The sequence below is a fragment of the Podarcis filfolensis genome (assembly GCF_964270895.1).
Source record: "Podarcis filfolensis genome assembly, chromosome: 6".
Lineage (NCBI taxonomy): Eukaryota > Metazoa > Chordata > Lepidosauria > Squamata > Lacertidae > Podarcis > Podarcis filfolensis.
This window is the reverse complement of record NC_139609.1, coordinates 95803494-95827691: the sequence shown is the minus strand read 5'-3', so window position 1 is coordinate 95827691 and position 24198 is coordinate 95803494. Positions and strand designations below refer to the sequence as shown.

The 24198-nt window shown below is 48.4% G+C and overlaps 2 protein-coding genes across 3 annotated transcripts in view; one reads left to right on the top strand and one right to left on the bottom strand.

Moving 5' to 3' along the window:
- The window catches only part of RBCK1 (RANBP2-type and C3HC4-type zinc finger containing 1), a 30531-nt gene extending 26673 nt beyond the window's left edge, over positions 1-3858 (top strand). The window contains exons 11-13 of the mRNA XM_083618815.1: positions 276-374; positions 2131-2274; positions 3207-3858. Coding sequence (XP_083474941.1) covers positions 276-374; positions 2131-2274; positions 3207-3287 — 324 coding nt within the window. The 3' untranslated portion in view covers positions 3288-3858. The remainder of the gene's footprint in view (positions 1-275; positions 375-2130; positions 2275-3206) is intronic.
- A 1749-nt stretch (positions 3859-5607) lies between these two features.
- TBC1D20 (TBC1 domain family member 20) lies at positions 5608-22927 on the bottom strand. 2 transcript variants are annotated; one of them, XM_083618984.1, is made up of 8 exons: positions 22654-22927; positions 19222-19407; positions 18548-18628; positions 16767-16953; positions 14166-14267; positions 13538-13679; positions 11568-11752; positions 5608-9714 (listed from the first exon to the last, which is right to left on the bottom strand). In XM_083618984.1, the coding sequence occupies exons 1-8, from the start codon at positions 22700-22702 to the stop codon at positions 9456-9458; spliced, it is 1191 nt and encodes a 396-aa protein (XP_083475110.1). In that variant the 5' UTR covers positions 22703-22927; the 3' UTR covers positions 5608-9455. The 2 variants fall into 2 exon arrangements, with proteins under 2 accessions (XP_083475110.1, XP_083475111.1); XM_083618985.1 differs by having other exon boundaries at positions 11568-11677; positions 22654-22871.
- Positions 22928-24198: the final 1271 nt, after the last annotated feature.

Genomic DNA, 24198 nt, shown 5'->3' with positions numbered 1-24198 from the left:
CAAAAATGGAGATGAGTGCCACAACCCCAGAGTCATCCGTGACTGGACCTAATGGTCAGGGGTCCCTTTACCTTTAGAGCAAAAATAGAACAATCAACCATTTCCTGCTCATTGGTGGTATCCGGAATCTGCCATTTTCAGCAGATGCCTAGGTCAGCTTGATAAGAAGCTATTGGGTACATGACATCATTATTGGGGCACCCTACAAGTGTTTGCTAACCATCTGGGGGAAGGAGACTGGAAGTCAGGATCCAAACCACATGTCTCATCTGCAGGCTATTCACGAAAACATGAACTGCAAGGAGTATCAGGATGATCTCCAGATCCGAGCACAGAATGACCAGGCTGCGCAGCAGACCACACAGATGTTGCTGGTGAGAAGGGGTGGCTGAGGGGCTCTGAAAGGGGGAGGGAGAGGGTCACCCCCCAAGTTCAGGCCCACACGGTATATTAGCAGTCCTCCGCCCCCCGGTTCATGAAGTAGCTGGGAAAGAGAGCAGTTGGCTTGTTCATTTTACCCGCAAAAAGGTTGGCAGCTCCAACTTTAAGGGGAAAAACAGCAGGGTGGTAAAGAAGCGCAAAGTCAGCAATGAAAAATTCACGAAACGCATGCAAAAATGTATCATGAATCTTAAAGTACGGTGAGATTAATTGGAAGTCAGTTTTAAATTTCTTCTCTATAAGTTTTATAATTGTGTTCAGTATCAGGAGTATATATGATGATAATTATATTAACCTTCTTGTATCTTATAGTGTGGTGGTTTGTTTGATTTTTCTGTTATTCGTTTGTTTGTTTGTTTGATTGTATGTTTGTTTACTTGTATGTACGTCTGTTTTCTCATAAATGTATAATGAATCAGTAGATCAGCTTAATGTATTCATTCATTCATTTATTCATAAGATTTCCTACCCACCCAGGATGGGTTCCAACAGTAGAATATACAATTCCAACCCCCCCCCCCGATAAAACCATTACAGTTATCAAACATTCAAAACCGTTCAAAATGGAAGAGAGCAGTGAATTCAGCGAAAGAGGGGGGTCCCACAAACCCCTCAGTTGTCAAAGGGCAAAGTAAAGAGTGTGTGGCTTCACTGTATGGCAAAAGCTGTGCAGGGGCTCAGGGCGCCTCCGTGGGGAGGGAGTTCCACGACTTAGGGGCTGCTGCAGAGAAGGCTGTGTCCCAGCCTGTCCCTTCTGAGAGGGGCCGGGTGACCAAGAGAGCCCCCCCACCCCCCACGTAGCTGAACACCTGAGAAGTCTGTAGTGATGGAGACACCTTTGGATATTTGGGGGGCAAAGTTGCTCAGGGCCTTAAAAACATGAGCCCCTTGAATTGGGCCTGGACATCAAGACGACTCCATCACCCTTCAGGGCAGGGAAAGCCTGGTGATCTGGTTTGCACATGCATGCTGATCCCAGCTGATTTGCAGCATGCACATATAGTTTTGGAAGAGTTTGGGGATTTCTATGCCCCACGGAGCACCTTAAGGTCCATAAATAGCAACACCTTAGAGGTCCCAGGGCCCTAAGGAAGTCAGACTAGCCTCAACCAGAGCCAGGGCCTTTTCAACACTGGCCCCGGCCTGGTGCAACACTCTGTCTCATGAGACCAGGGCCCTGCAGGATCTGATTTCTTTCTGCGGGGCCTGTAAGACAGAGTTGTTCCACCTGGCCTTTGGCTTGGAATCAACTTGATCCCCTTCCCCTCTTTCCTTTCTCCTTCTGCGATGGGATTCCTATCTGGGGACTTCCCTGGCTTTTTTCTGGCCCATGTAGGACCAGTCTGGATAGTTAGCCTTAGTGAAGACTTGACGTTTCCATCCCCAAAAAAGTTTTTGATTTGAGTTCCTACTGAAATGAGGCTGCATTTTAATGTTGTATTTTAATCTTGTTTTTAAGTTGTAGTTCAATCAATTGTTTTTATACCTGGTGTTAGCCGCCCTTCTTATTCTTATTCTTCTTATTATTATTTCTAGACCCATCCATACAACAATCACCCACCCTGGGGGAGTGAATAGTTCAGTTCTGGCACAGTCTGCACCATGCAATCACCTGCCATCACCCCCTTGCCCCTGTCCCTGCCCCCTTAGGTTTGGAAGAGGCAAACCTAAACATGCTTTCTTTTTCAGAACATGGTTCAGAAAGGGGAGGCCATGCACTGCCCCACATGCAAGATTATCATACAGAAGAAAGACGGCTGCGACTGGATCCGATGCACTTTCTGCCACACGGAGATCTGCTGGGTGACTAAAGGGCCGCGGTGGGGGCCTGCGGTATGTGTTGATCTAGCGCGTGGCAGGGAGCGGATTCTCTTCAAACGGTGTGTGGTGGGCTCTGGGGCCCTTTAGGAGCCCCAACACATTCACGGATTTGGCTTTAAAAGATTCCATCCGCTTGGATGGGCATGGGCTGTGCGACACCAGGAACCTCAACTGCAATCGTTGTCAACCTTTGCACATGCCGGATGGGGCTGATGGGAGTTGTAGTCCAAAACACCTGGGCTACAACATCTGGTTGTTTAGGTGCTGAGGACCGTGGTGAGGACTTGCAGGATGCAAAAGCAGAGCTGAAGGTGTTGCAACAGATAAACCCTTCCCAAGAAATGGGTTGGCTGTTGAAGCTTAATAAGAATAAGAAAAATATTACAGTGGACGCTCAGGTTGCGAACGTGATCCGTGCGGGATGCACGTTCGCAACCCACAGCGTTCCATATTTAAATCCTAAGCCTATCTGGCATTTGCAAGCTTTCCAATTTAAATTATCTTAACATATTTAGCTAAGTAGTCTTTAAATTTCCTCCATTCCTCCCGATAGCCCTCCTCCTTCTGGTCACGGACTCTTCCAGTCAGGTCGGCTAGCTCCGAAAAGGAAAACTAGAATATTGACTACAGGGTGACTATGCACAAATAGGGTGTTTTTTTAAACTTCGAAGGAAGCAATTTCCCACATAATCGCGTGAAGGAGAATTTCGAAAGTAGCAATCCTACCCATTTCTCCCCATTTTCCTGTCTGGCAATTTCCTGACCCGCTTTGTTTTTGGACCCTGACCTTTCCTGTGCAGGAAGACCTACATTGTCCTTGCACTCTCATCAGGACCCTCCCATCGCTTCCTCCGTCTGCAACCCTGTAAGATAATCTCTTCCTTATATACCCGCCATCTGCCCACTGTTTCATTGCTTTCTGTCTCCTCCTCCTTCCCCCGCAGGGTTCTGGCGATACCAGCGGGGGCTGCCGCTGCAAGCTGAAGGGAGCCCCCTGCCACCCGAACTGTCAGAACTGCCATTAAACAAGAGGGGAGGAGAACTCTGAACTTCTGGAAGAAGAGGCTGTCTCGCTTCAGGGGAATGGAAGTCCGGAGCGAACGTCAAGCTGAGCTCTGGGACAGCCTGGGCTGTTGGAATGGCTCTGGCACAGTTCAAGACTCACAGGCTCAGCTCATGTGCCATAGAGAAGACAACTTACTTCCCATACATCTGAGGGCTGGGCAAAAGGATTGAGTGGAAATGCTGGCCTCTTACTGGGTTCGAGGGCAGGCTGGACTTCTTGTAGTCCTCGTGCAGACAGGCTTCTTGCAGTGTCCGTGGAGAGATGCTGTTTTTGCTCCTTTCTCTACAACCAGTTTTTCCTGCTTCCCTTCCCTATGGCAGCATTACATTCTGCAGCCTTCCAAGGCTACAGGAGCAGAGGCTTCTTGCCAAGCTGCAGGTGCTTAGCTAAGCTCTGACCCCTATCCCAGATGGGGCGTTGCCCTACGGTGCATTAGAACCAGGCTTGTCGGCACTGAGTTCCACTACAAAATATGCTGGGTTTTGTGTACAATTTTTACTTGATTTGCCCTAATAAAAGTTATTTATAAACCTGTTGCTGCGTTTTTTTCTGCAGGTAGTTGAGATGCAATATTAACTTAATTTGTATTGCTCAGGACCAGGTTAGTGAGGCTTTGTATTTGGGGTTTAGCAGTCCCGTGTTCCCAGATTCCTTCAGCCTAACTTAGTTCACAGGCTTGATAAAAGCGTAAAATGGATTCTTATCATCCGTCCTGGGGGCGCAGAATTAAGGCAGGTGCAAAATTAAAAAAGAAGGCGGCTGGATTGATTTCAAACACAAAGGGTTTCCTTTTTGCTCCGGGTTTGGGGAATTGGAGTATTTCCTTTCTCTTTCTTTTGCTTTCATTGTGGGAAGGAAGAACTGGTTCCATAAAATAAGAAACTGCTAGGAGATAAGGTGTTAAAATGCACCCACCAGTCAACCTTGTCTTGCTGTTGGGCATTTGCTGATTCGCAGCCATGTAAATGTTTGGTCTGGGGCAATTTAAAAACCTTTGACTGCAAACCTGGAAAGAAAAGCTGAAGTGCTCCCATCAGCGCTGTTCTAAAACAGCTATTTTTGAAAGACCACCTTTGTGTGGGCTGGGTGATCACATTCCAGATCTTTCTCTCCTGCCTTACCAGCTCTGAAGAACCTTTTGCTCGCTGCCCGGGCTTCCTCTTTAGCCTTGCTCAGCCTTCTCCTGGCTGGGGAGATTGCGCAAGGCTTTTCTAGAGGAGGGAGAAGGGACTGACTGACCGCGTCAGTCCCTTCTCCCTCCTGGGGAAAAGCCTGCAAGAACCACACGAAGCTTGTGTGTGGCTCTTGGGGGCTTTTCCTGCCTGCCTCCCCCCCCCCTGCATTCGCTCCATAGGACGCACAGACTTTTCCCCTTAGTTTTTAAGACGGAAAAACTGCGTCCTATGGTGCGAAAAATACGGTAATTCTGAAACATCATGTGAGTCAGACAAGCAATGGATCCCGCTGACTGACGGTGGAGTATTTAAGGCATCTGACAGGCTGCTGCTAAGAAAGGGGTAGCAGACTTTTAAAAAAGCAGGGAGGGCTAATCTATGTAGGCCTGCCTCCAGGCAGAGATTGTTCAAAGCAGCTGCTGCTTGAGGCAGCCTTATTATACATCGCGGGGTCAACCCCATGTAAAGCAGATGACTTGTTCCGTCACACGCAGAAGCCGTTTCAAGCAAGCTCATTGGGAGAACGCCTCCTGTGGGATCAGGCCAAAGGGGACTCCCCTAATTCAGCATCGTGTTCTCGCGGTGGCCGAACAGATGCATAAAGGAAGCTCACAGGGGACAACAGTGCTCTCCCCAGGAACTGGGATTACATACCAGAGGGTAAAGGTAAAGGTAAAGGGACCCCTGACCACTAGGTCCAGTCGTGACCGACTCTGGGGTTGCGGCGCTCATCTTGCTTTATTGGTCAAGGGAGCTGGCGTTTGTCTGCAGACAGCTTCCGGGTCATGTGGCCAGCATGACTAAGCCGCTTCTGGCGAACCAGAGCGGCGCACGGAAACACCGTTTACCTTCCCACCATAGCGATACCTATTTATCTACTTGCACTTTGACGTGCTTTCAAACTGCTAGGTTGGCAGGAGCAGGGACCGAGCAACGGGAGCTCACCCCGTCTGCGCGGGGATTCGAACAGCCAACCTTCTGATCAGCAAGTCCTAGGCTCTGTGGTTTAACCCACGTCCCATATACCAGAGACTAGCAAGCAACTAAAACGAGTCAAAGTGGGTCAGGGAAGAGGAGGAAAATGCAGTGCTGCAAACGCATCAGTTTAGTAAGTGGGTATAGTGTTTATTTGGTTGTTGGGGTTTTTTTTTTACACAATTACAAGCCTTGTACAAATCTGCATTTTACATACATATGTATAATCTTTATACAGAGTAGCAACTTCATCAGAGAACGCTTATGCACGAGGAAAGAAAAAGCCGATTTCCCCACGGAAGGTGGCTTAGAGTTGGCGGGCATCTCCCTGGTCATGATTTTGACCCAGGACGTCTGGCGTTGCAGCTTCTAACGGCAGCAGCTGTTTCTTCTTCCAGCTGCCTCTCTCCTTCAGAAAGTGCTCCTTTTTCGACACACCTGTTGCCATATCTATTGTGGGTTGGCAACAGGGAGGCCTGCACTAGTTGTGAATGATCGCCAACAAAGGTAGCCTGCTAGTCTATGCAAAGTGGTCCAGCTGGGTGTCACTTAACCCACCTGGTTTTGCTACTGGTCTGCAACTGTGTAGACCAGCAGGCCGCCCTAAAACCCTGGCTAGTTGCAAAATGCAACAGGCTGGCTCAGTGGTTTCCTAATGTTAGCAGGCAGGCTACAGTAATGGTTCAGACCCCAAAGTCCAAGGGACAATCTGCTTTAGGGAACCTGGCAAAACTGTGGCGTGTCACCAAATGCATTCATGGTGGCCACCTGCTTCGGCACGAGTTCCAACCGTTACCGCAAGCAGAGTCAGCGGCTTTGCAGGAGACACAAAGGCAGAGTTATGTGACTGTCAAATTCACCAGCCTGCAGCAATGCACAGCAGAGGGAAGAGACAGCCTGGGGCTTAACTCTTGTCTCTGCACAGCTAAAAGGATGGAGATAAAAGGTTAGTCCCACCTCTCGTGGCTTCACATACATGATGGTCTTCCATGTGGTTTATTCTTGATGCATGGGTTTCTCCCTTCATTGCAGTCAATGGAGAGCAAAGTGTTTGCGCTCACTTGTACTGCTCTTCCCTCTGGGATAATAAGGGTCAGTTTATACTTTCGGCTAAATCAAGTGGCAAAGCTTGCCTTACAGTTATCACTCCCGGCTTCAGGCGGTGGTGATGTCCTCCCCGAGGGCAGAAAAAAAGCATGTGGGGGTGGGTGGGGGAAAACTAGGCTGAACCCTTTCCCCTGACAGGCTAGTTTTCAACACACAGAGAATATTATCTCACATATGAGCGCATTCAAACCTGAAGTGCTGCAGTCTCACTTTACTAGCAGATTCCACTAATTGTAATCAGCTGGTTTTGTGTGCTTTCAGCTTAAAAAGCTGGTGAATGCTGATCATGAAACAAAGCTTCCCCTCGCCACCGCTGCACGAAGTTTCGTTTCCGCAGATTCTAGACCTGCTGAAATTTGGGGTTTTTAATACATATCTATATCTGGTGGTAGATCATGCGAGAGGGAGAGGAAATGACTCTTCCATTTTAATAAACCAGAAGTCAGCCCATCATTGCCACAAGGAGCAGAGGGAAGAGGGTGCCTGTCTTAAACCCTTTTCTGCATTCTGCTGCCTGAGTAACATGAAAGAGCTTCAGGCCAAGGCTGCATCCAGCCTCGTTCAGGCTGCAGATGCAGCTTCCATAGGTCTCATATATACCTCAAATGGAAAGTGTCTGAACCTGCTAGGAAACCATTTCCTGCTAAGGCAAGAAGAAAACCCACAAGGGATAGTTAGGCCTCCTTCTAAGTCTTCCTCTTTTAGCCTTGATTTTCATAAAGTGCTTAGTAAAATAATGATTCACGTGTTTCTTCCATCCCACACCATCCGGTAACGAAAAGCCCCAGCCCTTTCGGCAGGTGTCAGTCATTCAAGCCCCTGCTCTTCCAGAGGAACGCTACGATCCACACTGTGGCCACTTGAGAAAGGCGTGGCCAATGTGGATATTTCAGGTACTGCACTCCCAACTTCCTCAGGGATGATGGGAGCTGTAGTTTAACATCTGGAGAGCACTGCGTTGGCAACCGGGGACTAAGATGACGCTTTCACCTCCCTGCTTTTCACTGTTGCTGGTGGGACATGCTGGTATCCCCACACCCAGGGCTTCCTGATACCACAAGGCCCACAACCAATGGGTGGCAGGTTGATTTGCCTCCCACCAAAGCTGAACGGCACTGCCCCACTGCAGAAGAAAAGCTTCCCCCAAAAGACACCAATAGCTGAATGACTTGGCTGCAGGAAGCACAATCCAAATAGGCAGCAATGTGTCCTTCTGGGGTCAGTTCTCGGCTTGTGAGAAGATACTCCCAGCAGGCAAAACAGGGAAAAGGAGGTCTCTCTGTTTTTCTGCCCCCTGTCATTCCGGTGACTGCAAATCCCAATGCACAGCAGAATCCAGCACTCTTAAAAGCAAAACAAATGCATGCACTGGTTAGCTCTAGGCCTTGCTACCGTGTCGTTAAGGGCTCCAGGCACTGTGGCGTCCTCTGGGAGCTGCTCCTTTTGAATGGCCAAGTCTGCTCATCTTCCAGGGTAGAGGGAGCAACTTAGGCTTCCGTCGCTGTTGGAATGAGTTCATCGCAGCAGATCGCAAAAGGCCGCAGGTCCCAAGTGCTCTGCTGTCCGCTCCAATGCGACAAAGTTGGCGAACGCAGCATTACCATCAGCCTCAGGGCTGCCAGTTTGACCAAGCAGTTGGGTCCTTGCTTTTGACTTTCCTTCGCCCTCCACAGTAATGCTTGGCCGACTGAGAAGGTAGTTTTACAGGTGACTGAATACATAATTGCCATCAGGGAAAAAGGACTCAGCTGTGTAAATTAGGTAAGGACACTTGTGAGGGTTTATTAGCAGAGGAAGGAGGTAGAGGTGCATGGGGGTTTATTGATGGAGTGCCTGGGACTTTGGATTGAGTGGACAGTTTCTGGAAAACCCTTCGTGCATGACAATACGTCTATTTCTGTTAGTGGCTCAGATCTTTTAAAGCACTTTTCTCCTCACATCGACTACGTTGGTCCTGCAGCAGGGCGAAATTTCACAAGAGGAAGATCTCTCCCTTAACGGAAAGATCATTAACGGAAACTGCTGCTATTGATTTTGCAAGATGGTAGCAACAGAAAAAACTCTGAAAGCCATAATGGACCATGTTCCAAGGAGTAATTCCTCATGCGCCAGATGCAGAATTTCCTACTCGGGCCTGGCTGAGAGAAATAGCTGGGCTGTGGGTGGCTGGGTGACAGCTACATGGTCTCCAAGATGAAACATGTTCATATGCTTGCAACCCCTGCTGCAGGCTTCGCAGTTGAGAGAGATAATGTGAGTCAATCTGCTACAGACCTCAAAAGCAAAAACAAGCAGATTCCCAGTGTTTTAACTTGTCAGAAACTCCCTCTTCAGTTCCACATCTAGGAATGCAGGCAACTAAATAGGTGAGAGGGAAAGGAGGGGAGGACACCTCTGAACGGTTGGGCCCAGACCCATCTCCCCTCACCCCATCTCAGTTAATATTGCAGAACCAGCACCGTCCCTGAAAATATTCTTCTGTTTCTTTCTCTCCCATTTTGCCAAACACCCGGAGGGAAGAACAGAACTTCTCTCAAGCGCTACACAGGCTACAGGCCCATGAACAGGGCAGGAAGCACAGCAAAAAACGAGGTTCTTTAGCCTTGCAGCAGCCAAGGCAGCCACTTCCCTTGTTCCGAAAGAGGTTCCCCAGAGGCTCTGGATGCTCAGGGAGGACGACGAAGAGGAGGTGAGCACAGGATGACTGCAGGTCCAGGCCTGGGTGGCTTGAATTAGTAAGGCAGGTTGCAGGAGGGGGCAGGAAAGAGAGCAGGGGCTTCCAAAACCCAATTTGCCTTCTGCAGACAATGGCTGCCTATGCCTGGCGTACCAAGCAGGAGACGGTAAGCGGGGAACTTCCTCCTCGACTCTCAGGGGAATATCTGGAGTTCGAATTTGGGTGCCCACTCGAGCGCGCTCTTCACCACAGCCAAAGCTGCCGCGCCCAGCGCCACCGTCAAGCCCATGACTGCCAGCTTGACAAAGCGGTTGGTCCGTGGTTTGGTTGCCAAGAGCAACTTTGCCCGCTCCTCTGCGCGGAGCCGCTCTCTGAAGCGCTGCCGGAGAACCGTGTCGGGCCGTTGCTGGGCCGAAGCCAGCTCAAAGTCTTTGAAGGTGGAAGCAGCCGTCCTGTAGGGGGAGAAGAAAACAGAGGCAGGGCACGTCATTCCAAGCAGCCAGACAGGATATGGTTCTCCTGCTGTGGAGAAGGAGGAGGAGGAGTTTGGATTTGATATCCCGCTTTATCCCGCTATATCTCGGGAGTGGCACCCGCCCTGTGGAACGTCCTCCCACCAGATGTCAAAGAAATAAACATCTATCTGACGTTTAGAGTTTGGATTTGATACCCCGCTTTATCACTACCCAAAGGAGTCTCAAAGCGGCTAACATTCTCCTTTCCCTTCCTCCCCCATAACAAACACTCTGGGAGGTGAGTGGGGCTGAGAGACTTCAGAGAAGTGTGACTGGCCCAAGATCACCCAGCAGCTGCATGTGGAGGAGCGGAGAAGCGAACCCGGTTCCCCAGATTACGAGTCTACCGTTCTTAACCACTACAACCACACTGGCTCAGGGTATCACAATAAATGTGGAAAGCACCCGCAAAGTTTGTTGTGTTTTCCGGATCTTGGAAGCTAGCAACTTTACCATGAGTTAAAATTCTCAAGTTTGGTTCTCTTAAAAGGATATGGGCAGGAAGCTCACTTCCTAGGGATCAGTCCACCTCAGACGAGGGAATGGAAGAGCAGATCAGAGTTGCCTGAACTCCTGAATTGACCTTGCTTGCTGAACTCACATGGACACCTAGAAACAAGCAGCCAGCCCCATTCTGTCTACACAGGCAACATCTGAGACCCACAGCCAGCAGGCGATCAAACCAGCCTGCAGCTGTTATCAGAGCCAGGAGACGGCACTTGTAGAAACCTTGAGTGACCTTATCTTACACAACAGGCAAAAGGGACAACGGATATTTGAGATGCTCGGAAGAGGATAGTGAAGATCTCACGCGCTCTTTATCTTTCAGGGCCGCTGTTTGGGTTTCTTGCTCCTTTTTTTCTGCTACAGGAGACGACATAAGCAGCTACCGAATGAAAACTCAACTGCTGAAAGAGCAAGCTACCATATTTTTCGCCCTATAGGACGCACCGTCCCATAAGGCGCACCTAGTTTTTTGGGGGGGAAATAAAGGGGAAAAAATTATTTCCCCCCCCCCAGGCGCGGGGCTGCGGCGGGGGAGGCCCAAGCTTCCCCCGACCCCAGCCCCCAAACAGGCAGCTCTCTGCAAGCCGTGGGAGCCCAGCGCTGGCTCCCGCTGCTTGCTGCGAGGTCCGCGAAGCCTGGGCGCGCTGATCTCAGCGCGCGCAGGCTTCGGCATGCAGGCAACTCTCCGCAAGCAGCGGGAGCGCTCCCGCTGCTTGCGGAGAGGTCTGCGAAGCCTGGAGAGCGAGAGGGGTCGTTGCGCACCGACCCCTCTTGCTCTCCAGGCTTCAGCGAAAGCCTGCATTCGCCCCATAGGACGCACACACATTTCCCCTTCATTTTTGGAGGGGAAAAAGTGCGTCCTATAGGGGGAAAAATACGGTACTTTTCTCAAACTGAAGTTTTAAAGGCAGAGAGTGGGTTGCTTTTTTGGAGGAGAAATCTCTGCTTCTTTCTGAATTCCTCAGTACTGCTGGTAGTGCGGCCAGCATGTGCAGAAACTGCCTTTATGACTGCTGGACCCACTACTGGTCTCGCCCGATCCACCAGAGCCATGCAGGGGAAGTCCCTAACTCACTGAGGGTTTGAGATCCATCTGCTACCCTCACCTGGTTTAGCTGGCCGGTCGAAGCCGTTCCCAGGGTGTGGCCGCTGTCAAACGCTGACGGCTTCTAGGAGCCTCGTGTGAGCGGAGCGCATGGTGCGGACCCAAAGTGGACAAACGACCCCGTGAGGAATATGCTGCGCTACATCTCCACTAACGCTCCAACTAAAGGCTTACCCACCTTTCAGCTTGCTGCTGAGCAGCCTCCCGGGCAAGTTCCGATGGTGGAAACTGAACGAAGAGGTCTCCAGCTCGACTGATCAGGGTCTCGTACGGAAGGTCTTGTGGGATCTGCGATAAAAGATGGTGGACGGAGGCCATGTCACACTCGCAGGCGAGAACCTCTGGTGCGCGATGGAGCACAATCTGCAGAGAAGCAAGCGGCAACTCAGCTTAGGTGGCGGACGGCACCAACACTTCCCTGTCACAGGGCTGCTGTTGCCAAGGGTTCAAAAAGTCCCTGCCACCTGTGATCTCGTGTGACAAGAGTTTCAAAAAGCATGGGGGAAATGCAGAGAATACTTCACAAAACAGTGCCCTAAAATACATACCTGGACTTGTTTCGATTAATGTCTGCAGGAGACTTTGTGGATATTTAAGTTATAATTAGAAAAATCTTAATAATTATTCCTAAAGGGAACAGCTTATAAGAAGTAAATAAGGAAGCCAGATACAGGATAAAGGAAGTCTTTTATTTGGTTGTTTGTATTGTTGTATGTTATGCTCATTGTATGTTATGTTCACGTTTAATGAGGGTGGATTTCTGTATTGTGGGGGGTGGGGGTTTATGTTATGTTGTAAATAAAATTCCAATTAAAAAAAAAAAAAGGAAAAGGTCCCTGCCAAAGCAGCTGCAAGGAGGGTTCCACTCTAAACCCTTTGGGTATGCTCCTGTTTGTAGTTTGGTTTCTTTGGAAATAGCAAGTGATATGCAGTCCATGTGTCTCGCTTATAATTTTGCTGTACTGCAGAGAGTTGGACTAGATGCCCCTTGGGGTCATTTCCAACTCTAAAAGTTGTATGATTCCACAAACTGTGGCAAGTCAAAATTACCTCCGGGCAACCACATGCAGCCCTTGTGCTACTGCTGAATGTGAGAGCTGCCAGGAGAAAGAGAACGAGAGCACAAGCACGCATGGCTCCACAGCAGCAGCTCACCCTTGACTTTATGGATAGGTCCCAAGTAATGATCCATCGTCCTCTGACAAACAGCAGCCTTGCTCTCCAACATGCAGAATATTTCCCATCCCTATGGTATGGACTGCTGGCAATGTTTTCTGTGAAACTCCTCTGGACTTCTCTGCCCAAGCACAGCAAAACTGATGATGATGATGATGATGGTGATAATAATATGCTCTAGTTATCTCCCACTTGGACTACTGCAATGCGCTCTACGTGGGGCTACCTTTGAAGATGATCCGGAAACTGCAATTAATCCGGAATGCGGCAGCTAGACTGGTGACTGGGAACAGCCGCCGAGACCACATAACACCGGTCTTGAAAGACCTACAATGGCTCCCAGTACATTTCTGAGCACAATTCAAAGTGTTGGTGATGACCTTTAAAGCCCTAAATGGCCTTGGTCCAGTATACCTGAAGGAGCATCTCCACCCCCATCGTTCAGCCCAGACACTGAGATCCAGCGCCGAGGGCCTTCTGGCAGTTCCATCGCTGCGAGAAGTGAGGTTACAGGGAACCAGACAGAGGGCCTTCTCGGTAGTGGCACCCACCCTGTGGAACACCCTCCCTTCAGATGTGAAGGAAATAAGCAGCTATCCTATCTTTAAAAGACATCTGAAGGCAGCCCTGTTTAGGGAAGTTTTTAATATTTAATGCTGTATTGTTTTTTAACACTTGATTGGGAGCCACCCAGAGTGGCTGGGGAAACTCAGCCAGATGGGTGGGGTATAAATAAGAAATTATTATAATAGCTTAACGCAAGGAGGAGAAGCAGATACTCTTTGCTACAGACTCAAGCTTGTTTTCTTGATGGAACGTTTGCAACTGGAACTGAAGGCAAAGAAGCCACTAAGCAGCAAAGCTGTCTCTTGCAGCTCTATGCACTTTAAATCATTTTAAAGAGTGGGGCGGGAAGCAAAAAGCACAGCCTGGTTTGGTTCATGTTCCACTGCTGAAGTGAGCAACACCTACCACTGCTGCAAAGTAGATTGGCATTAGCGGATGGCATGCCAGGAAGAAGTCGTACAACCGCACGACGTGTCTGAAGTCAGACAGCACGTGTCCAAACCAGGTGATCAGCCAGCTGAGAGCAAAAATGGTCCCCACTTCAGCTCTGTGCAAAAAAGGAAGAGGAACAAAGAAACAAAAGGGTCAAGGTAAAGCATCCCGTTTGCTCAACCCCTTCCCCCCAGATTGCAAATTGCAGCTGGGATGGCTGTTCTCCACATGATATGGCATGGGATTCAGCAGGAATTCAGGAAGGGACAAGCTATCAAAAGAGGCTTGTGACATCTTCTTCCTTGGAGGTTGCCAAGACTGAACAGGTGTCTGCCGGTCAGAAATGCTTTTGGATGTCCCACCTCAAGGTCGCTTCCAATTCTATTTCTCAGAGCATACAAAAGAATATGGACACTGAAGGCCTAGAAGCCACTAACTGCATCACCAAATTCTCCAAGTTTTGCATCTCGAGAGGGATGCTGAAAAAGGCACTGCTCAGTCATGCTAGGCAGCAGTAAGGGAAGTCTTCCTAGAGTTAACCTTCAATTGCATGCATTTTTAATATTTTTTTAAAAAAGGGAAGTGCAGCAATTCCACCTACCTCTGCATGAAGTCGTGCAATTCTGGGTTCACCTGGTCTATAATGGGCATCAGGTAGTTTAAGATGTGCTTGGTGTTGTCCATTGTCGGGTCCATAAAATCCCTGCCAGGCAAAGCAGGTCTGGTCAGCCAAGGCATGAGGCAGTGTGAAGCAAATGCTCTCTTGTTTATCACAGACAGCAAACGGTGCAAAGCGGACCAGAAGCCAAGAGATACCCAAATGCCCAGGGAAGTGGGAATAGGAGGTGGGATACTTTCTGGTTCCAACAACCAGAGGCTCACTCACAGTAAGCAGCCGGCAAGTGTACAAACTTGAACACAAGAGAGGCTGTTGCAATGGAGAAACACAAGTGACCATGTAGGTCCAATTTTTTTATTTTAGAAAAGGAAAGGCACCAGGACTCCAGCAGAAAAACATGCAGAAACCCTGAAGGCGTGGGTCCAAAGTCATGGCTTGCTTTTGGAAAACAACAACACACTTTATGTTCTTGAGAAAACTGTGTTCACAAGGGGCTTGGTGCACTGTGAATGCCACAATTGCTTCGACACAGATTGAAAGTAGATGCTGGGTTCAGAATCTGGCCATTGCCACTAGCCACTAACGTTTCTGCAAAAGCTAGCTTCAGGAAAGTCTGGCAAGCGCTGGTCCTGAGAAGAATCTGGGAAAAACAACCCTCTCTCCCAGCAGGCTCTGTAGATTTAACACACTCCTTCAACCTTTGCCTCAACTTCTAGTTAGTATTTAGAAAGGGTGTGAAAGTGATTTCTCTGCAGGAGGCTGGCCTGGGTTTGTTTGGGACTGGAATACTTAACTCTCACAGCTGCCCAGTCCCTCCCAATGCAAACAAGATAACAATGGATGGAAACTGGGAAAGAACAGCAGCAAAGCATCAGGCATTCATCAGCCTGCCATCCCACAGTACAGTGAAATACATTTTTTCTTTGTCCCCTTTTAAGACTGTTATATTGTGCGTATTGCAACTCTGTTTGTATTGCAGTTACAATAAGATCAGAATAGATTATGTCCTCTTACTTCTACCCAGAAGATTTTAATCCATCCCGTCTGCTCTCCAGTCCCTTCCCCACTGCGCTTTTTCACTGAGTTGGGCAGAACTACCACCGCCTAATCAAAGTGCAGCAGAACGTTTTCTAATCTACATCAAGAAGCAACAGCAAAAGCAACACAGTGCCGATTCCTGGGCAAACTAGTTCCGGGAACTTTAGGTAGCACAGTCCTAGAACAGCGAGGAAGGGTGCAATGTCTATAGCAAAGGACCTGGGTTTCAACCATCTCTATTACAGAAGCCCAGTGGAAGTGCAGGAAGGAGGTGTTGAATCTTTGGATGGGATTCACCCAACAAACCCATCAGTGGAAGCCCTCTGCAAAGGCTTTTGCTTGCACTATGGGGCTTCCCTCACCTTGCCCACCCTAACTTTGGCCCTGGAGTGGGTGGCAGAAACCCCAGAGCAGCACAAGGGGGAAGAAGGAGTCGTTCCATCTGGCAACCTAATACGCTTGCACAGATGGAACGTTTGTAATAGCACAATGCTGAAACCCACCCTTTAATTTTTTTAATAAGCCTGGGTGACATGCAGAGAATGTGGTTCAGAGAGGAGGGGAATTGGACTTCTCCCTCCAGAAGAGCCTGCATGTCCCTCCTCTAACTGAGCAAGCTAACAGCCAGGAGGTAGGGGACGTTTAACCCTCAATGGGAGGCTGCAAACCCAAACAACGGGAAGTGGAAAGGAACACAGGCACTAGGCAGCTCCACTCAAGAACCAACCCTAACTCCCCTAGCGGGGGGCTGATAAACAGTACAAAGGCTTTAAGACCCACTGTGGCAGGAAATACACTCAATGGGAAGGGCCAGAGCTTAGTGTTAGAGAACATGTTTTGCATGCAAAAAGCTCCCAGGTTCAATCCCTGGCGTTTGCAGGTAAGGCTGGGCATGTTCCCTGCCTGAAAGCATAGAGAGCAGCTATCAGTGTAGGCAACACCAAGCTAGGTAGACCTATGGTCTGACTCAATATAAGGGAGCTTCCTATGTAAATCCCGTTGGATGTGCTCAGAGCATGGGTAGGCAAACTAAGGCCCGGGGGCCGGATGCAGCCCAATCACCTTCTCCATCCGGCCCGCGGATGGTTCGGGAATCAGTGTGTTTTTACATGAGTAGAATGTGTCCTTTTATTTAAAATGCATCTCTGGGTTATTTGTGAGGCATAGGAATTCGTTTTGGTTTTTTGTTTTTCAAAATATAGTCCGGTCCCCCACAAGGTCTGAGGGACAGTGGACTGGCCCGCTGCTGGAAAAGGTTGCTGACCCCTGGCTCAGAGAGAGAAAGTTGGCAATTTGGGGGTTCCAAGGTAAGGAGCAACTTGAGCATCCTTGTTTTCACTGTGTGGACTTTTCTTTCTGGCTCGCTCCTTGTTAAAGACAAAGGCACCATTCTGCAGCAGGGACCTAACAGCCACCGCTAACCTAGTCCTGGAACCCAGGTGGGTCGCCATGTGAATTCGCCACTGCGCAGCAACCCGGGAGCCTGCTCCATGACTCCTTTCCGGCTCCGCAGTCCGGGGTGCTCTCTAACGCAGACAAGAGTACCTGAGGTGATGGGTTGAAAGCTTTTCCACGAGGGCCGTTGCCAGTCTCTCTCCAACCACAAGCAGAAACGTGACCACGATGTCGTGGTAGCCTTGGTAGTAGTGAAGCTGTGGGTTGCGCTGCAAGACCTGCAGGATGCTGTCAATCAGCTCTTCCTGCAGCCCCTCCCTCTGCTCATCTGGCATCCCTGCAGGGAGAGCAACAAGAAGAGTTCGGAGAGTTGGCAGCTGACATCCACCTGACAACATCCTGCATCCCAGTGACATGAGTTACTTCAGCTGCCTGTCTCTCTTGTCTCCTGCCAGCTGAAGACACATAGATCCAAAGGCAGAATCATGAAGGGATTTCTGGATTTAAAGACGGGGGTTAATTATCTCCTCAGCCCCATTACCTTCTTGTGCAAACAGTGTGCAGTCCTGCATGGCCAAACTCAATAGCAGAAGCTCAGTAAGTCTGCACTACAAGCATAAAGCAGTTAACCAGTCACTGTATCCCTGCAAGAAAACCTGGTAATAGTAGTTTTACAGCATCTCTACCTGAAGGTGGACATCCCTTGGTTCACGCAATAAATCTGATAATTTCCCAGGCAATTTATCTCTTATTTTAACCACAAGTCTCGCAGCTTCATTGAATATCAAAATATCACTGGTGCTCAGAGGGAGACTCAGTATTTGGTTCCTTCAGCTGCATCTTCAGGAACTTGGGCGGCAGCAGGACTTGGAGGAAAAAAGATCCTGCTGTGATCTTGAAGAGCTGCTGCCAAAGACACCCAGGACCCAGGCTAGATGGACCTATGGCATTACTTGGCACAAGGCAAGGTCATATTTTCATGTGTTTAGCTGGCTTGAGACAGTTTAAAATGCAACACCCTTCAATTGGCTAATTGTTCCAGTGCAAGAGAAGGGAGTAGTTTACACTTGTGCAGTCAGGCTCCAAACTTTTCAGCTACAAATATACTGGGTTGATATTCTGCAAACGTGAGCACCCTCTGGTAGTACACAGGACCCTTTCCTGCACAGTGAAATACAGCAGGATTGCCAGTGGCAAACAGAAGCGGAAGCTGCATCTTCCTCTGCACAGAGAAGTTCTCTCTGAACTGGATCTGCTGGCAAAGTGACTCAGCTTAGCACATTAAGAGTCACCAGCTCTTTCACTTCAGGCTGAAGAATACCATGGTCTGAGGCAAGCAACAGCTAAATGAAGCATACAGCAGCATCACCCATTGGCGGGGAGTGAAAACACAAGCGCAGATAAAGAAACAGAGGACCTCCCTCAAGACTCACTTATTCTGGGCCACTGGGGTGTTGCTAGGGCAACAATATCACAAGCAGCATGTCTAAGCTATCAACTTAAACTAGTTCAGGCATCGTGGTTTTTTACTAGAGATAGATGGTTCAGTCTATTCCCAGCTCATGCCAACTTTCCATGTATTTATTCCTAAATCTGTTCTGTCCCATTTCCACATTTACCTGTGAATTTCTTAAAGCAAAATATGTGTGGAAATCTATAACTAAATTAATATTTCAATGTACGTTTTGCTGCAAAATACTATATCAATGCATACATTTCATAAATACTTTTTTTTCCTGAGCCAAGAAAATCAGAGAAGTGTGAAATCCCAAAGGATGATTGTGCTCCAATCTGCATATAAGTGTGGGAGGTGTAAATTAGGTCATTTCACTAGAAATGCAGGCCAAATGAAATTCTCTGTCATCTCTACTTTCAACCCAAGGGATTTCTGCAGAGACCCCACAGCTGGAAGTAGAGAGTGCTTATTGTACCTGGAGGAAAGCGTCGGAGAGATCGCCTCACATCCAGCAACACTTGCTGGTAATCTTTGTTGTCCTCCCGGAGTTCCTCACCTAGGAGGGATAGAAGAGTGTCACAAATCCACAGTAGTCACAAAAGGAGGACCAGCCCCAAGGAACTAAGGAGGGAAGTGTGTTTAACACAGCCATAAAAACTGAAACTGAATACCTATTAACAAGTACTCATCAATGTTCAAAACATGGTTTGATCTATGCAATGGGACACTAACAACACGGGTTCTGAGCACCAGGGTAGCACATATTGCAATGCCATGTGAACAGGCTTCTCTTCACCTGCTAATTGCACCAGACAGCACCAGCTGCACTTCCAGATGGATTTGCTGCCATTTGTGGGGGCTGCAGCTAAAAGGAGTTTTACTGGATTCCTGGATTTATTTATTTTTATTCTAAACCATTCCTGGATCTGCTTTTTAATAGCATTAAATATGCAAGAGGGTGAAGCCACGGAACAACTCTGTGTGAATACTAAAAGCCATGTTAATGGAAGACAGCTCTCCAATTACATAAAAAAATAAATACTGTAAAACCAAAATGCAAACTGTTCTTTGTCTGAGTAATTAACCCCACACTCAAGCTCAAAGGTTCCCAGAGTCTTTCCCCAGATTGCAAGAGTTATGTGGCTTCACCTGGCGGAGGTGGCAGGTCCTCTGTGTTCACATTAAGCAGCTTTGGCCACACCCTGCAGCGAATCTCATCCATCAGAAGCCCCCCTTCGCTGATAGCCATGCGCCTGAGTGCAGCAACATCCACAGGCTCGCTGCTCAGGGCCTGGTAGATCTCTGCTTCTTTCCTTTTTTTCTTGGAATCACAGTCTGTGAGAAAAACAAAAATCAAATTCAAACCAGCCTTAATAGCAGTTTCGCCTGCTAATGATTGTGGCCTCAAAAGGGGACAGTAATTTATTTACAAGATGGGAAAAGTGAGGCGTTAGATCACACTGGCCAACCCACCAAATCAGTCTTAAGGGCAGGGTGTTTTCTGCAGTGTAAGCAATAAAATTGTTTAAGAAGAAACCAAAGAGTCGACCGAAAGGCAATGGTGACACAACAAACATCAGATGGGCCAATGCAAATGTCGCAGGCTAGTAACTTTGTGATCTCTTGGCTGACACTCTGCTGTTACATTATGGAATCTTTAGCTTAATGCTCTGAAAGTCAGAACTGCTCAAGCACCATATAGGGCACTTTTCCTTTCAGTTTAGTATTGTACACAATTTGGTATTGTACATTCAAAAGATCTGACCGTCAGTCACTGTGACACTCTCCATCACAACAGAATCACATCAGAAAGTGTTGCATCACAGAAAGCTTTCTTCACACCAACATAGACACGTAGCCTCATTCCAATGAATCACAAACTAAGCAACACTTGCATCAGTAGCACTTGGTACCTGACTGTTGCTAAAAACTAGCAAATTTGCTTTTAATGCAAAGGTTAATAATAGTTAATTATTAATTTTATTATTTATACCCCACCCATCTGGCTGGGCTGCCAGCAGTAATAAGGCAAGCACAAAGCAAGCACGTGATCCAGTATAACCTTTTAAGGATACCTGATTGTTATGCAAAGCGGCAGGCTAAATGCATTGGGCACAATACAACAAGCTCCCAAAGATCTAAACCTTTTGCAGTTTCATTGTGAACACTGCTACACATCTGGATCAGAGCCACCAGAAAAAGCTGGTGATAATCAGCTGCTTTGTTTTATGTTCATATATACTTCTCCAGTGCAAGAAGGAAAGTGGGGGGGGTGGGGAGCAGCAACAACCTCAGGGAGCCAAATATGTGGAAGCATGACCAGTTTGCATTTAAAAGCCTCTTTCATAAGTCTCTGTTTGTGCAATTTGCATCCATAACACCCACTCTTAGAATTCAGATGGGAGCTGATTTGAAGGGCTCTAACTTGGCAAGGCAACTTGTCACTCTGGATAGTTTTGCAAGACAACAAATGACCCAAAAGGAGGGCACCAAAAACCCTCACACACACACCCAATTACACAACCCCCTGCAGTTTGCAACAGTGCCTTAAAAACTTTGCTATGCAGTGCGTAACTCTTCTGCGTTTCCAGCCACATACAGAGGGTTGTTTTGGCAGGAAATTTCATGAGTGCTCAGTTTCTACACAACACAATGCTGGAACTTGGAAAGCTACATGCCAGTTGACAGAAATCATCCCAAAATAAGCAAGACGAGCAAACAGGAGGAGGATTTCTTTCTACTTGACTCACAGTCTAAATAAAAGTTGACCCTGGTTTCTTTCTCTTTCACTCTATCCTCCTTATTGCTAATTTGCACAGGTGTCATTACAGTGGAATGGAAGGTCCTCTGTGCTCTAGTTCCCAAGGACGGCAGTAGCCGAGACAACACTGTTTTGCACACACACGACTTTAGTGAAGAAGTGTGAGTGGAATAAAGTGCTGTTTCTCCCCCAAAAGAAGCCCCACAGGCAACAGTGAAATGGATTGCATACATGCAGGAGGAGTGGAGGGTGGCTCCTCCATACATGCAGGAAGGTGGCTAAAAACTTATCTGTCTAAAAGGAATAATTCAGTTAGGTGTGGAATTTTTCTAGGGCAGCACACCAGTGGTAGGCCAGAAGCAAATGTAGGTGCAGCAAAGAATCCTAATTTTGCTTTTGTACAGCAAGCTTTTTCTATGCATATCCCTCTCAATCAGAGTTTAACAGCACATTCTAGCCAGACAAAAAGGAGGCTGCAAAGCAGGGCTGGTGAAGGGTGTGTATCCTGGGGAAAGTCCTATGGTATTATATGTTGCATATCTTTTTTCTGCTGCAAGTTGCTTGGAGACCTTCGGGCGACAGGTGTCAAATAAGTACAATAAATGAAATGAATGAATGAAAGGTAGAAATGGCTGCACCTGGCTCCTGAGGTCGAGGTTCCCCACTTCTAGGTTAGCTCTTAGACCAAGAGCTTTCCAGCCCTCACCCAGGCAGCTGCTGTGTTTCAAGTTCTTTTACTGCTAATTTTAATCATTTGTAAATATTTGATTTGCTTTTATTCCAACACTTCTTGTAAACTGCTTACAGGTTTTACAATAAAACGGTACCTAAATTTTGTTAAAGGGACGCGGGTGGCGCTGTGGGTTAAACCACAGAGCCTAGGACTTGCCGATCAGAAGGTCAGCGGTTCGAATCCCCGTGATGGGGTGAGCTCCCGTTGCTCGGTCCCTGCTCCTGCCAACCTAGCAGTTCAAAAGCACGTCAAAGTGCAAGTAGATAAATAGGTACCACTCTGGCGGGAAGGTAAACGGTGTTTCCGTGCGCTGCTCTGGTTCGCCAGAAGTGGCTTAGTCATGCTGGCCACATGACCCGGAAGCTGCACGCCGGCTCCCTCAGCCAGTAAAGCGAGATGAGCGCTGCAACCCCAGAGTCGGTCACGACTGGACCTAATGGTCAGGGGTCCCTTTACCTTTTTAAAATTTTATTAAGTGAAAGTATGTGCATATCAGAAAGAGAGAGAACACCTTCTCTGCTGTATCCCTGCAGATGGATCCTAACCCTCTTGAGAGAAGCCCAGCCACCTACTTCACTTTTGCACTGGAAGCGAAATGGTATGAACACACACCTGTCTTAGCACTGCCGGGGGGGGGGGGGAGGCTGCTGATCCCTTATTTTCGAGGCTGCTGATCCCTTATTTTCAAATCTGAAAGTTCACAGCTATGCTCCCACCCCCATTCAAGGGGCCTCCCACTGCAGTTATTTGGAATAATCCCACCCCCCCAAAAAAATAAATAAATAGAGTACACAGGGAACCAGATGGCGGGAGTCGCAGTTGCTTCACCTGTTCGACTTCTGCCTGAGACTTCTGAGAAGAGAAAGCGTCACCCGTCGCCCCGCCCACCCCCGGAACGGCCCCCTCCGATTGGCTCCTGCCTCCTGAGCGAGGGGGACGGGGCGTGGCCTCCTCTCCGCCCCGCCCCTTCTCCCTCAGGGCCGCGTCGCCCCTCAGCGGAGCGAAGGCCTCCCTTTCCCCCCTCAGGCGCCCGGCTGTCAAGTCGGCTCAGGGCCTCGCACCCCCGCCGGCCGAGCGGCCCGCGTACCTCGCCTCCCGTTGTCGTGCGGCGGCGGCGGCGGCCTCCGGAGGGCCATGGTCTCTGGGCGCCACCGAGGAGCATCCCGGCCGGGCCTCTCTGGCTTCGTGTCTCTTTTCCCCCTCTTCCCTTACTCCTCCCTCCCGAGGCTCCGCCCACTTCTCGCTTCTTGCCCTCCTCGGCTGGCGCCTGCCAATAACGTCACCGCCGCCGCCAACCGCCGCGCCTCGAGCGCACGCCGGAGAGGAGTAAACAGCGCCCGCCGCGCATGCGTCGCACCCGCTTTCCCCTCACTGCTCCGTTTCTGCGCTCGATAGCGCAGCGGCTTTACCATAGATGTCGCAGGGAAAGGCTAGAGCGGCACGCAAAGGGAATTTCTGGGTTCGGAGGTTGAACATAGAGATAGAAAGAGAAGCTGCTGAATTGCAACTCATTACCAAACTTAAAACCATGGAGAGACCTGGTCTGAACAAAGACATTGGATTCTTATCTCATTATACATGACAAAGCCATTTTTCACCTTCTCACCCCTTGCTTTTTCCTGTAAGACCTATTGCAGTCGTTAAGAGTCGTCAACAGGCTCATCTCAGCTATCTGCCAATCACCCATTCCCACCCCCCTTCTGAGTAATACCCCTCCCCACCTTCTCACTATATAGAAGGATCTGGCAACTTCTGTTTCCGTGTATCTGAAGAAGTGTGCATGCACACGAAAGCTCATACCAAGAACTAACTTAGTTGGTCTTTAAGGTGCTACTGGAAGGAAAAAAAATTTTTTGTTTTGACTATGGCAGACCAACACGGCTACCTATCTGTAACTGTCTTTTATGTGTAAGCTGCCAACCAAAGAGCCTTTTAGCTCTGCCCATTTTATAATGTGCTGGCACACAATTAAAGAACCACAATGCCCACCTAATGTGTCCACAGCTGGATAGCATGTGATCTTGTGTTTATTTTTTATTTGACACATTCTGTGCTGATCAGAAAAATCCGAATTAAATCGGGGGGCGGTGGATGAGGACAACGTCACGTGGATGATCAGAAAAATATGCAGGAGATACATGAAATCTAAATTGCCTAAGAAACCGTGCCTTAAGGACTGAACACCCTGTGATTTCCTAATCTTACACACATGCTGCTGCTAAACCCAGCCAATAACGTGAGGAAACATTTGCTTATAGTGGATGAATGGAAAGGATCAGGAGAGACTGCATCAGATAATTCATCTGTAAAGTATGCACTGGGTGGGCATGCAGTTTGGAGGAAGAAATGGAGGAGGAATTTGCACTTTGCTGGAGCGGATGGGTGGGTTTGATGTCTATGCATGGCCAAGTTGTGGTCAACTCACTTTCAAGTGAATAACTCAAAACATGCCTGTATTGCAGTTGGTGAGTGTGTGTCCAGAGGGTACCTGCTGCTCCGCTTTTGAGCTTTGTTCTGATTGTATTTAACTGTAAAATAAATATAAATAACAGTACTCTTTAAAAAATGCGCGGCACCTGTTTCTTACACCTGCTTCTTGTCCATGTAGCCCAGTATTGTCAACTCTGACTGG

Coding starts and splice junctions, on each gene's coding strand:
- TBC1D20 (XM_083618984.1), bottom strand. CDS start 22,702: ATGGCCCTCCGGAGGCCGCCGCCGCCGCCGCACGACAACGGGAGGCGA. Junction 16,954..18,547: donor TCTCCGACGCTTTCCTCCAG/GTACAATAAGCA, acceptor CTCTCCCTGCAG/GGATGCCAGATGAGCAGAGG. Junction 11,753..13,537: donor CAATCTACTTTGCAGCAGTG/GTAGGTGTTGCT, acceptor GCTTCTCTGCAG/ATTGTGCTCCATCGCGCACC.